This window comes from Hydra vulgaris, chromosome 11, assembly GCF_038396675.1.
Source record: "Hydra vulgaris chromosome 11, alternate assembly HydraT2T_AEP".
Taxonomy (NCBI): Eukaryota; Metazoa; Cnidaria; class Hydrozoa; order Anthoathecata; family Hydridae; genus Hydra; species Hydra vulgaris.
In genome coordinates, this window is record NC_088930.1 from 39,962,314 (window position 1) to 39,976,205 (window position 13,892).

At 28.7% G+C, this 13,892-nt stretch overlaps 1 protein-coding gene across 1 annotated transcript; it reads left to right on the forward strand.

Annotated features, from left to right (window-relative positions):
• The first annotated feature begins 6,185 nt into the window (after positions 1–6,185).
• On the forward strand, positions 6,186–11,616 carry LOC136087636 (L-rhamnose-binding lectin CSL3-like). The gene is made up of 3 exons (XM_065811060.1): positions 6,186–6,341; positions 10,856–11,143; positions 11,241–11,616. The coding sequence occupies exons 1-3, from the start codon at positions 6,275–6,277 to the stop codon at positions 11,549–11,551; spliced, it is 666 nt and encodes a 221-aa protein (XP_065667132.1). The 5' UTR covers positions 6,186–6,274; the 3' UTR covers positions 11,552–11,616.
• Positions 11,617–13,892: the final 2,276 nt, after the last annotated feature.

A 13,892-nucleotide genomic window follows, 5' to 3' on the forward strand; every position in this document is an offset into this window, starting at 1 on the left:
TATTATGAAAGTCATTAGTTATTATATTATCGAGAAGTGTAGAAGAGTTGTTAGTCACTCTAGTTGGCTTGTTTATTGTGGGAATTAAATTATTTTGAAGAAGAGTGTTTATAAAATTTTTTACATTATTATTTGAAGCATGTTTTTTTAGGTCAACGTTTAGATCACCAGCCAAAAAGACATGATCTCGCGTTTTATTGATAGCTGTTATAAATGATTTCAGATGAGTTTTAAATTTTTTAAAACTACCTGATGGTGGTCTATATTGTCACGTTTACAATTATGTTTTTTGTGTTTTTATTTTTTAATTCAATATATAATGACTCACAATCTATTTCATTCACACAGAGATCGTTACGTAAACTATAATTAATTGAGTTGTGGATAAAAACACTTACGCCCCCACCAATACCAAAATTACGTGGTTGGTGAACTGATTTGAAAATAATCAGTTCAAATTCCGCATTTGTTTTACCACACTTACACCAAGTTTCCGTAAGACAAATAATTTTAAAGTCATGTTTTAATTCATCCAACAAAAACTTTAAGTTTTCAAAATTTTATTTAAACTTCGAACATTAATATTTAAAATTGAAAAAAAAGTTTCCTTTTTTAAGATTTGGAAAGATTCAAAAACTGTATAGTATTGACTTTCAAATATTTGTTGATTAAAATTTCCAGAGTCATTTTCGTCCCTGAGAATGATATTTTCATCACAAAATTTAACTATTAGGTTTTCCTCCATTTTTTTGTTGATTTGTTTTTGTTTTTTAAAAAAAATTAGATAAAATAATAATAATAGAAAATAAAAAGGACATTTGTATAAACACAAAATTGCAAATAAAACAATAAAACTTAACTCTTGCTTTCTTGGCACGGTTTTTTTGATACCCAATTGCGCACAATTAGCTTATCGTACGATATATATGCAAATTTTCCCAGCTGCCTTTTAGTTTTCATTCTTTCTCTCAAGTCTATTCTTATTACGTTAGTTTCGTAGCAAAAATCTTCATTAATGAAAATACTTTCACCCTTTAATTAAAAAAAATTTTTTTTAATTTCTACTTTGTCTTTGTAATCTAAAAGTCTTATCATGATTGTCATTACTAAATGATGATTATCATTACTAATGATGATCATGATTACTATGATCTTGTTTATTTTTTCCTATCACTTCCTTTATTATATCCCAAGTTTTTTGTTATTACCAATATTATTTTGTAGTGATTTTGAGAAATAATTTTTTTTAGCTTTTCTTTTCAGGTTTTCAAACAGGTTTTTGTAAATTTTCTTTTTTGTAAATTTTGTAAAATCTTTTTTTCGTTTTGATAAGTTTTATTTTTTAAGAACTTTTCATATAGTTTTTTCCTTGAAGATTTAATAAGCCCTTTTGTAATCCAGGGACTTTGCAGGCTTTTTAGCTTAATTTTTATTTCCTTCATCGGATACGCTCTATTGCAAGCATTAATGAGCTCATTGTAAAAAAAATCTTAAGCTATATTAGCATCTTTGCAATAATTGAGTTCTTTCCAGTTTACATTGAGTAAATATTTTCTAAACGCCTCAATGTTAAATTCATTAATCTGCCTTTTTACTTCCCTCAGTACTTTGCTTTTTTTTCCTTTTTTAAAAAATTCCGAAATGAAAAAGATTAGAAAGTGGTCGCTTATATCGCTTTTTGTGACTCCGGTTTGAGTGTTGCATGTTGTACTGAAATAGAGTGTTTAAAAAACTTTTTACATCGCTATCAGTTTTAACATTGAGAAGATTTAGGTTATAGTCTCCCGTGATGTAAATTTGTTTGTGTTTTACTTTTTTTAAGTAGCATTTTAAGTGTTTTAAAAAAGATTTCTTATTTGCGCTTGGCGGTCTATACAAAGCAGTTATTAAAACGCTTTTTCTATTTTTGTGGTTTAATAATTCGATGGTTAGAAATTCAAAGTCCGCGTTTTGAATACTTAATTACTACAATACGAGTTTGAATAATCGAATGAAAATTTTGTCATGGAAAATATTTATTCTTAATATATATATTTAATATAAACTTTTTTTTTAGCTGACTTTTTATCATTATAGTTTCATAATGTAAACTTTTTAGGGAATAATAAATAAAAGCCATCCTTTATAACATAGTGTTGCAACCTCCTCCCTATTGCAATCAACCTCGATCTTCTCTAAATCCCTAACTTTTGCGATGTTTTCTGGTTGCAATATAAAGTGTTAATAATTTGAAATATTTCTTTAATAGAAAAAAAACTAATCATAACAATTATAAAAACAAAATAATTGCATTAGAAGTGACTTATTCTTTTTAACATATTTGATGATTTATTTTACTTTGGTTACATCACATACAACATATGTGATGTAACCAAAGCTAACTTATTTATTTAAGGTTACATCACATATGTTATCTTGCAATTTTATAAAGGATTTCCTCAAAAATCAGGTAATATCGCTGCAACGAAGAATACTGGTGAGTTAATGTTTTATAAAAAAAACCGGTTTATTGTGCACTATAGGTTAAAACAATCTAACCTTACCAGTCGATAGCCAATAAAGTAAAAATCAGAAATTGCAAAAAAAAAAGAACCTTTCCTCTTATAAAAAATTTATAACTGTATAAAAAAAAAGGTTTTTTTTAAAGTATTTAAAAACCCTATTGTTGCATAAAAGCGATATGCAGTTCGTAGAAATAAAACCTTTGAAAAAAAAAATGCGTCGGAACTTTTATGTTGCATAAGATAAAAACGCTCAACCTAAGTATCCTTATTTTCAATATTACCTAACAAATATTGCCCTTTCTTAAATATTATTAACAGTATAATATATTAAATAAAAAAAAAAAGTATAACATTGGTGTTTTCATAATATAAAAGATTGTTTTAACTACAATTGTGCAAATTTCATAAATCCGTTCATTTTTGTAATTTTCAAGACTGCATTTCTCCTTGTCTCATTCATTCCCTTATTTGTGTTTAATTTTTTTTTTTAATTTTTGCTTACATTAAAATGTCACAGTACAATTATATGCCGTATATTTGGTGTTACAATAAAAAAATTCCAATATCAGCATAATTAAAATATTAAAAACACACGCATATATAAACATAAGCATATATATACTTACAAATATAGATGCGCACATATATAAACTGCTAACAATTGAACATAAGCTAGGATCTGAAAGAAGATCACAAAATCTTGTTGTCAGAACCTTATAAAATACAAGAAAGCAAAATAAAGACAAGTATAACATACAATAAAATAAAGTAAAAATTAAAATATAAAAGTAATAAAATCCAAGCTAAATAACAATTTTTAAAATATTAGAAGTATTTGAGTATATTATCAAGTGAAATAATACATTTTTTAGATTGAGCTTGAAAAGATAAAAGGAAGTTGGTTGATCGAAATTGTGCAGAACAATATTATTCCATAGGTGGGGCCCACGAGAAGCAATGCAAAATTGATTAAATTTTGTGTGACAAAACGGCTCATTTAAAAAATTTATGTTTCTCATATCGTATTTGTTGTTAGGTTTGAGTTTGAAAATATTATTAAAAGCGCTAGGGGATAAATTATTTCTCCATAAATATACAAAACATAAAACTTTAAAACCATTGAGTTCAAATAAATTTAATGATCTCATTTCAGTAAAAATAGGTTTTGTATGTGTAAAACGATCAGCATAGTTAATTATGCAGATCGCAAGTTTTCGACGACGAAAAAGAAGTTTTAACAGTACTCCCCCAAGCAGTGTTAGCATAATTTATGTAACTGTGGATAAAAGAGTAATAAAGTTGGCTTAAGCCATTTTTATTAAGGAAGTTACGAGCTTTATATAGAATCTCAATGTTATTTGAAATTTTAGAAGATACATAATTAATGTGTTGATTCCAGGAGATGTTTTCACCGAGATAAACGCCTATGAATTTTGTAACGGAATCATTTTTCATTTCAATTTCGTTTATATAAGGTTGCGGCAAGTTTGTTGGTAAGAATCGCTTTTTTGCACAGGAATGAATTGATTTCTTTTATAGTTGCAATGGTTGGTTCGAGATTAAATCTTTATATTGAAATGTTATTTATTGCGATTATAAATGACATTTAAACAAACTTTTTTATTTACATGAAAAAATTCCTTACTTTTTTTTTCGAAATCAAATTAAAAAAAAGTGCAACGCTTGGTTAAAATATTTGGTAAAAATAGAAGCCGAATCACCATATTGATTTGTAGCAACTAAAGTAAAGAAGCATAATGAATCAATTCAATTAAAATAAATTAAAAAACAAACTTGGTTTTTTATGCACAATATAAAGAATTAAAGTAGTAAAAATTTTCATTAACTCAAAATGAAGAAATTGTAATTCACTACAAATAAACTTTTTTATCATTTCCCTTTGTAATGAAATAAAATTAGTTGTTATATAGCTTTAAATAATGGTATTTATAACCACGTTTACAAATATTTGAAAATTTTAAGTTTATCATCAAGTCATCAAATCATCAGTAAACAACTTCAAGAACAAACTGAACAACTCATCTAAAGGCTGCTATAATCCCAAAACAGGTTTTGGTGCTTCATGGTAACGCTGCATGTCAAAAAGCTAAAAAATTATTGTGTTATTTAAAACTTAAAACGAAATAATTTTTCATGTACTGCTGTATATACAGCAGTGCTTTTCAGGGCTGAGCTACGCCTTTGTTGAAAATGTTATGCCTTTGATTGCAGCATCTCGCTATTTCTCTTTTGCGCTTTCATATACAGCTTTTGTGGGACTCTTCTTGGCGAATTAAATACTCGCGAGACATTCCAAAAAACTTCTTATAAATCTGATTTTGTGTTAAACTTTTGCGTAAGGCCTCCTAATAAATGTCTTCTTTTGAGCAATAATATTTATAAGTTGCTGTTTCTGTTGTTTTATGACAAGGTTTTAGGCTCACCAAGCAATACTTTTACTCCTCTTTGAACCTTTTCTAATGTGTTAACATCCTGCTCCATATTATCGGTATACAACGTTATAACGGGAAGGAACTCAAGCAGCAAAATCATGTAACTTAAATATACAAGTATTAGTTCATTTAACTTACTAAATAATATAGTATAAACATTAAAAATTCAGACTTAAATTTGTAATGAGGGTAAAGGGGTAAGGATGGTGACAAAGTTTTAGCCCATATTAGCGTACTGATTTTAACCCAGGTCGTATAACTTGCCTTTCAAGTCTTAGCTTAATTTTTGTTTTTATTAATTTTTGCCCAAAATAAGTTTGTTGCAAATGACACAACTGCCTGAATAAAGGAAAAGTTAAAGTAACGAAAGGCTTAAAATTACTAAAAACTTGAAAATTTCAATTCCAACGTTTTAAATTGTGTTGATTAAGACCGTGCTTAAGAGACATGCAACATGGAATACCGTGTAACAACATGTAATACCGTGTAACAACGTGTAACATCGTGTAACAACGTGGAATAGCCAATAACTTTTTATTTTTTATTAAAAAACCATATTGTTTGCAACAAACGTTTTGCTAAATTGATTTTAATATAGACTAGCTTTGACTTAAACATCTTATAGCAGTTTTGTGATACGTATCTTTAAGAAAACCAAATCACCCTGTTAATTTCACCTTGTTATTTTCACCCTATTATTTTCACCCTGTTATTTTCACCCTGTTAATTGCCTACTTTATACTACCTTTCTAAATTAAAATAACTTAACAAATATTTTTTTGAAAGAACATAAAATATAACTTTCTGAAAAGCAATAAAAAATAATATTATAAAGTATTAAAAAAAAAAATTGTTTATAATATAACATTCTATAATTGTAGTTAATATTTTTATTTCTTTTAGTTGAGGAAGTTTTAATCGATTATGTCCGAGTCGTTTCTTACCACTACATAATTGCATATTCAAATATTTTTTTATCGAACAGACAAATTCAATTCTATTTCCGCATTGAAATAAGAATTGAATGGTTAAGTATAGCAAAATTATTTTCTGTCAAATTTCATGCAATACAATTATATGCAATATTTCATTATGTCACGTTGTTATAATATTATGCAATAAAGAAGAGTAATTTATTTTATTTTATTCCATTAATCAGATAAAATAGATATTGATACAAAAAAATTATATAAATAACAAACTAATTGTATATTGTAATTTAAAATTGACGAGCAAAAGACAACCATGGTAACCATTTTAGTATATAACAACAGCTAAAAAGTCAGTTCTACACAAACTGCATTGCTAACTTTGAAGATGGCAAAAGGAGTAGTACCACTTGCAATTGTTTTTGCTTTAATTATTGGAGCTGCTGCGGCTGCTGGTAAGTATACATTTTTTAATAGTAAAGTTTTTTTTTCAAATGACATGGAAGAGAAACTTTCTCTCAGCCATTGTATAATCATTAAATTCATTTAAACACTAAGTTTACTTTGTTCTATGTTGCTACCCTGTTTTTTATCGGGAATATATATAAAAATATAATTATAAATATAAATTCATATATATATATATATATATATATATATATATATATATATATATATATATATATATATATATATATATATATATATATATATATATATATATATATATATATAAAACCAAAGTATATTAGCTCCGTTTTCAGGGTAATAATTTCAACTTCTAGCACATTTAATTATTTCGTAAATATTACGTTATGTACAGAAAGTACAGAAACAATTACAATAAACATTCATAAAATAGTATCAAATATCCAAATAAATAGTTTAGTTTTTTTAGTTGATTATAAGTTATTTTAGAAAAATTATTACTTTTCTAAGAAATTTGTCAAATTTGGAGTTGCATCAATGTCACTTGCTTTCACAACTTTTTTCCAGATTCAAGACTTTGCAACACGCTTTAAAAATGCTGGTTATCTTTGTTTAGAAAGTATCAGTTAAACAAGTTAAACAAAGCAGTGAAACGAAAAGCAAATGTAACATAACTGTAGTACTTGTAAACTAAAACAAGGAAAAAACCTAAAAGTTGATAAATTAATTGATAAATGGTTTTGGGAAAAATTTTTTGAAGAAAATCTTTGCTTCTTCCTTGGTATAATTTTTTAAATATGGGTAGGGCATTTCCAAAACTACGCGCACAGAAACTTGTAAATGTTTTGTCGTTTATTTTTATTATAATAAAACTAGCTCCAGTTTACTCTCATTTAATTCTAATCTATATAAATATTTTAAAAACAAAGAATTGCAAGCATTAGTAATGTTATCAAAGAATAAATTGAGTTTGAAGCGAAATCACGCACGGAATAGAATAACGGAAACATTAATTTCTACATAAATAAACTTTACTTGAAAAGTATAAGTTTTAGCAGTATATCTATTTTTTAAGCAATATTTTATATATCCTTTTAACCATATATAAGCAATCTTTTAAATGCAGTTCATACATTATCACTCACGCAAGTCACGCACGGAAATTACAAACTTATCAAGTTCTTGTATTCGTTTTATGATAATAAATTGCTTGTGAGTATTTCAAGTGAAATACTCACAAGCTATATTTCTTTAACTCATATTTAATATGGTTTCTATGAGACATAACAGCCATCAATTGTTTCTAGCTCGATTATAGCTTTTAGAAAAGTCATTGTATAGTTTTCAAAACTATTGTGACATTAACACACAAAGTTATAAAGTGGTAAAAAAACATACATATTTAAAATAGAAATGCTCGATAGTAAGCTCTGATATGAAGGTCAGCTGTTTAGATCTCTATGCAATGCTCTTTTATCTTTTGTACATTGCACATGATGGAACTCGTCAGTTCTTTCTTAGAGGACATCTTGAAAATAGAGCTGTTGTATGCCAAAATTTGGCGGAATGTCTGGTAGTCTGTAGATTCGACCGCGTGTTTGAGATAAATGACATAATAGGTATTAAAACCATTATTGATTTAAACTTTGAGTGTTTCGGATTTATAAGCATAAATGGTGTTACTTGAATCAAGTTCATTAAATTAAAGCCATTAAAAAAGTTTAGCTTATATTTCTGTAGAATACGTCCTGTTTGTAGTTACGCTTAGATCGTATAGTTGTAAATATACGAGTGCACAAACAATTAAAAGCTGCAGTTGTATTGGTTTTGTAATCCTGTGTTGAGCTAGGTGTTGCAACAGTCAACGGCATCATCATTGATAAATAGTCCTCGATGATTATCGCTAAAAAGTCTTAATTGAATAACTCAACATATTAGGTTATGACTTTTTAAGATGCTGGCAGATGTACCAATTGGATTAATAGTTATAATTAGATTTAAAAAAATAAATAGACTATTGATTGTTTTTACTCTTGTGATACGCAGACTCAAGGCGGCCATGTTTACCCCTTAACGACTATAAACAATCCTCAGTGAAAAAAAAAATGTTTGCTATATTTCTTGTTTTAATATACAAGGACATTATGATAACAAATAAAAAACAAAAAACTAGTGCTGATGTGTTACAACAAATATTTTATTGATAAACTTTGTTTTAAAAAGTTAATTTTCCTTTATGTATTAAAATAATTTTAAAAATGACAGTTCACACTATACTCATATTATTGTAAAACTTTTTTAAAACTTTTTGTTTACATTAAAATAAATTACTTCTGTACATAAATAAAAATGAATACATAATAAGATTGTGTTTGAAACTTTCTGTATGCTAATTAACCAAATGGTATTATTGAAGGATGTAAATTCACCAAACAGCAACACACTTTCACAATTTTAGGTTCCTGATCAGCCTTCTTTTTTTTTAAGAAATCCAATGGAATGGTAGATGGCAAAAATGGCATTGTAATATGGCAAACTTTCTTTTTACCAGTCCAATTATTCTCTCTACGCGTATTCTAACAGAGGCAATCTTTCTAGTATTTTCTATTTCTATTGGGTGGAGTCGTTTTTTTTCCTGAGTAAAATCAGGAATGGCAAGTTTTGCTCTGTAAAACTGGACTTCCTCATTTATTTTAAATCCTCTATCTGCAATCACAATATCTTCTGGCAATTTATTAATATGCAGACCACTTTCTTCAATAATATGCTTGTCAGATGATCTTCCACCCCAACCTTCTGAAATAAAGCTGACGGTGCTTTGGGGTGTGGTACCTATCAAAAATTTCACTGTCTGGTTATGTTTATATTGCGAGTAAATGTGAATCTGATTAGCAGCTCCATAAGGTTTCTCCGCAGAAACCTCAAACCAGTCCACAATAACAACAACTTTGTCGTCAAACTCTTTGAAGCACAATTGCATTGTTTGGCTAAGTTCTTCTCTTCTAGGCCATTTAACTAAAAATGACAACCTTACAACAAGAATGTCTAAAGTTCTGTGAAAGCTTCTGTGCACTGCTGCTACTGAAACTTCTAATTGATTTGCAATGTATAGGAATTGGTTATCCATTTTAATTTTGATTAGACATAACAGGAATTCTTGTTCTTTTGTTAGAGATACCGTTGAATCTATCATATGTGTACTGATGTAGTCTCTGAATAAAATAATCAAAAACTACCAATGATGGCAAACCTGTATAAAAATTGACTAGATGATTATTTTTTACATAATATAATCTTTCATATATTGATAGGAATGTTCTTTTCTTTGAAGATTCAACAACTCTTAAGTAATGGTCCTCGTACATACTATTGAGAATAATTTAAACTATTTTTCTGTATTTGAATAGCAGCGACATAGTCCTGCTAACAAATTAAAACTGTTTTTCTATATTCAAATTGTAGCGACATAATCTTGCGGAGTCGAAGAGAAGAAGATGAAGTTGTAAATACATACAAATACTGACTTATGAAAAGCGCGAATTTCATAAGTGCAACTTACTAACAAATAACTGGCATAAGTGCAAATCAGTTACAAAAGCTGGCACATGTGCAAACTGTTATAAGTTTCGAACTGACAAAAGTGCGCCAAAAGAATTTGAAAACATTGGCATAAGTGCAAATTGGCATAAGTCGAACTGGTGTTAGCGAGCAGCATTTACAAAAACTCGCATAAGCGCGAACTGACATGAGTGCGAATTGGCATAAGTGCGCTATTGCGTTAATATTTGCAAATTTATTCGGCATACTTATGCCATATTGCACTTATGCCAGTTCGCACTTAAGCCAGTTTGCACTTAGGCCAGTTTTTGCACCTGGTTCGCACTTTTACCAATTCGTACTTATTAAATTCACGCTTATTCAGCCTCCCTACAAATACATGTTAATTTATATATAAATAAACATGTTTAAATTGATGCAAATTTTAATAATTTTGTTTATACGCAAAAACCGAAAGTTCTTAATTTTTATCATTTGTTTAAAGATTAAGAGTATTTTTTCAAAAAAATTTTATTAAAATTTACTCGGATTTTTTTATTAATTTAAGTTCAACATATCCTTAGTTTATTACTGCAGCTTGACATTAACAAGGAATGCTAATTAAACAATTGCTTAATTTTATTTAAAAACTAATGTTTTAAACGATTATTCTCTTGCAGAGAAATAAAAAGATAGAAGCCTAAAAGTTTATTAATTAATTTTACTCGAAGCTGTTTATTGTTACAACAAATTACATTTTTAACTGTTAAATCAAAGAAGTATTCTACATAATTAGATCAGATTTAAAAAAAATATAAAAAACACTTTACCGATTGAAATATTAGCAAAGGAAAAATACAATTTACAAATTAAATTGACTAATGATGTGACAAATGCCTACACACTGAAAAACTGATTTTAAGTGTTTCCATAATATTGTATTGCAATGTTTTGTTTTATTAATTTATTGTGTTATCTGTTGTAAAGTATAAATAATGCTTAGGTCAATCACAACTTCGTATTGCTAGAGCATGTGAAGGCAGCGATCTAAAAATTGTTTGCAACGGACAGGACACAATTGAAGTGGTTCATGCAAACTACGGTAGAACATTGTCTGGTGTTTGCCATGGTGCCTATGACACAAACATAAACTGTAATAACCAAAAAAAGTCACTTGAAGTTGTTCTTGGAAGTTGTTCAGGCAAGTCTTCATGTGTTGTTCAAGCATCCAATGGAGTGTTTGGTGATCCATGCGTCGGAACATACAAATACCTCGAAGTGCACTATCATTGTAAGTTTCTTGATTTTTTAAAAAATTTTTAAACCCTTAAATGCACTCAAATGTTTTTATATAAGATCATTACAAAACAAAATTATTTATATATAAGGTAAACCACAAGTTCATATTGCTCGGGCGTGTGAAAACAGCGATCTAAAAATTGATTGCAACGGCCACGGAACAATTGAAATAGTCAATGCAAATTACGGTAGAACATTGTCTGGTATTTGCCCCGGTGCACAAGACACAAATAAAAATTGTAACAATCAGAAAATATCAATTGAGATTGTTAACAAAAGTTGTGCAACAAAAACCTCGTGCGTTGTTCATGCTTCCAATGGAGTTTTTGGTGATCCCTGCGTAGGAACTTACAAGTACCTCGAAGTGCAATATCGTTGTAGAAGACACGATGTTTATTAGGCATGAGTAAAAAAACTGTAAAGTTAATTAATGTATAATTGAAAAAATTTCAGTTTAAAAATAAATCTTTCTTTTTTGACTTTTTTTTTGACTTTATTGATATAAACTCTCATATCTTACCAGTTTTTTACTTTACCATTATTTTTTATTAGATAATAGGTTAAGAGCAAAATTATTTATTTAATAGCAGATTAAAACATAAACTTAAAATCTTATATTCTAAGGGCCATATATGTTTATATTTTAGGGATCACATATGGTTACATTTTAAGGAGCGCATATTTTTATATTTTAGGGACCACATGTGCTTATACGAATTTAACGGTAAATAATTATAAATGAAAATATTTACCATTATTAAGGTGATTTTTATCGACTGACAACAGAGGCGAAATTCAAAGTACATGTATCGACTGAGAGTTTTAGGGGTGGGTTTCAGTTGTAATCGGAGTTAGTGATGCCTTACGGTGATAAAGTAAAGTACTGACAGGCCAACCGGCGGAACTTCGGAATAAAGTTCTACCGACAGGTAAACTTGAGGCAGAACTTTGGCCTCGCTTCACTGGAATTAATGACGCTTGTTTTTAAATTACCAACTATTTTAAAGATAAGTTTAATGTAAAAATTATTGTTAGAACTTTTATCATGTTATTATAATTAGAAACTTTTATTTCCAAATAATACACAGAACTAAAACACTAAAACGTTCTACATGACACGTTTTCTAGACCAATGTCATCGATGTGGTAGTGTATTTAAAGTATAGTGAGGTACAATTATTGAATAGTTAAAACGTTAGTTAAATGATTCATTGGCTAAACTAACTTTGACTATTTAAAATTGATTTTGTCAGAGTGATCTTTTTCTAAAATAGTCAAATAAATTAAGTATCATATTTATTTATTGGAATCACTTTCATGCCATTGGCAAAATATTTATTTTGAGAAAGAAAAACTTATAATAAACTTATTTAAATTTTCAGTTTTTAATCAAATTTTAATATTTTGAACAAGGCTTTTTATGCTAAATATTTTATTTATCGACCATGGTATTGAGTTTTAATTTTACGTTATTTCAGATCAAAAAGAACTTTGTCAGTTAAGCGTAAAACGCCTTATTTATCTTAATGCAGTTCAACATAATTTATATACAAACTAATTCTCTTGCTATTTACAATTATGTCTTTATATTATATACAAATACGTCTATATACATATACAATTATTTACAAGTAACGCAAATCGATTGTTAGCTTTAAAACAATCATTAACTGTAATTACACTCTACACTTCCCGTCGGTCATAACGACTATATCGTCTCAAGAACTAAAACGCTCAGAGGTTCTTCTTTCCTTCGTGCTTCTTCGTAACATTGGTGTCTTGTTTGTTTTTTTCTCCAGGCAGCACAACGTATAATTCTACATTATCTTCTGGATCCTCATTTAAATCATTGTCACCTCTTACTTTTCCAAGATCTTCATTCGAATCGTTGTCAACTCTTACTTGTCTTAGGTCTCGTACATGTCGACACTTTTTTCCACTTCTACCGTTTGATCCGAGATTATCCCTGTAGTTATTGCAATCTCATATTGAGAGTCGCATCGGTTATCCGGGGGTTTAACCGATACTTTATCGCCAAGTTTGATTTAATTAGTTATCTTTTTATAAGGGTCATGTGCGTTCATATGGTTATCAATTCCTCTTACTCTAATTTTGTATTGATATAACTTATTTGCAGGTGAAGTAGAAGTCTTACAACTTTCTTTTGGAATAACCTTATATCAAGAAACTGCCTCCAGTATGCATAACGGAACTCTCTTCGCCGTTCTTTTGACAGTTCGGTGACATTGTTCTTGAATTCTATTTTCAGAAGATACCTAAGCGCACCTGAATCGAAGATTAACGTTCAATTTATTTACAAACTTCAATAACAATGTGCTTCGAAATGCCGTATCATTGTCCGTCAGTATTTCATCCGGACCTCCTCGTTCGAGATATATCGCGTTTAATTTTTGTATTACACATGCACTGGTTTGATCTTTAAGATATCTAGATGTTACGTACCGTGTTGGTCCACAGTCGATTAAAGTAAGATAGTGTTGCCCGTCACAATGAGTCCATGCCAAGTCGTTGCCACGTTCTCTTTACTTCTATTTCCCCTTTTAGCCATTTTATGGGAGTTGGATCAATTGATTGACCGGCTATGCATTTCTAAACCACCTGTTTTACCTCTTCCTTGCTCACTGACGGGTCCATTTTAAAACAAAGTACAATGTTTTCTTCACGCGATAATATCCTGTAGATCTATGAACGTGGTCGATCTCTTTAAAAGATAGCGAAGT

What these genes read in the sequence shown, in the direction of transcription:
- LOC136087636 (XM_065811060.1), top strand. Translation starts at nt 6,275, where the DNA reads ATGGCAAAAGGAGTAGTACCACTTGCAATTGTTTTTGCTTTAATTATT. An exon ending in TGGAGCTGCTGCGGCTGCTG is followed by an intron (nt 6,342 to 10,855) that starts GTAAGTATACAT and finishes AATAATGCTTAG; the next exon opens with GTCAATCACAACTTCGTATT. An exon ending in CCTCGAAGTGCACTATCATT is followed by an intron (nt 11,144 to 11,240) that starts GTAAGTTTCTTG and finishes TTTATATATAAG; the next exon opens with GTAAACCACAAGTTCATATT.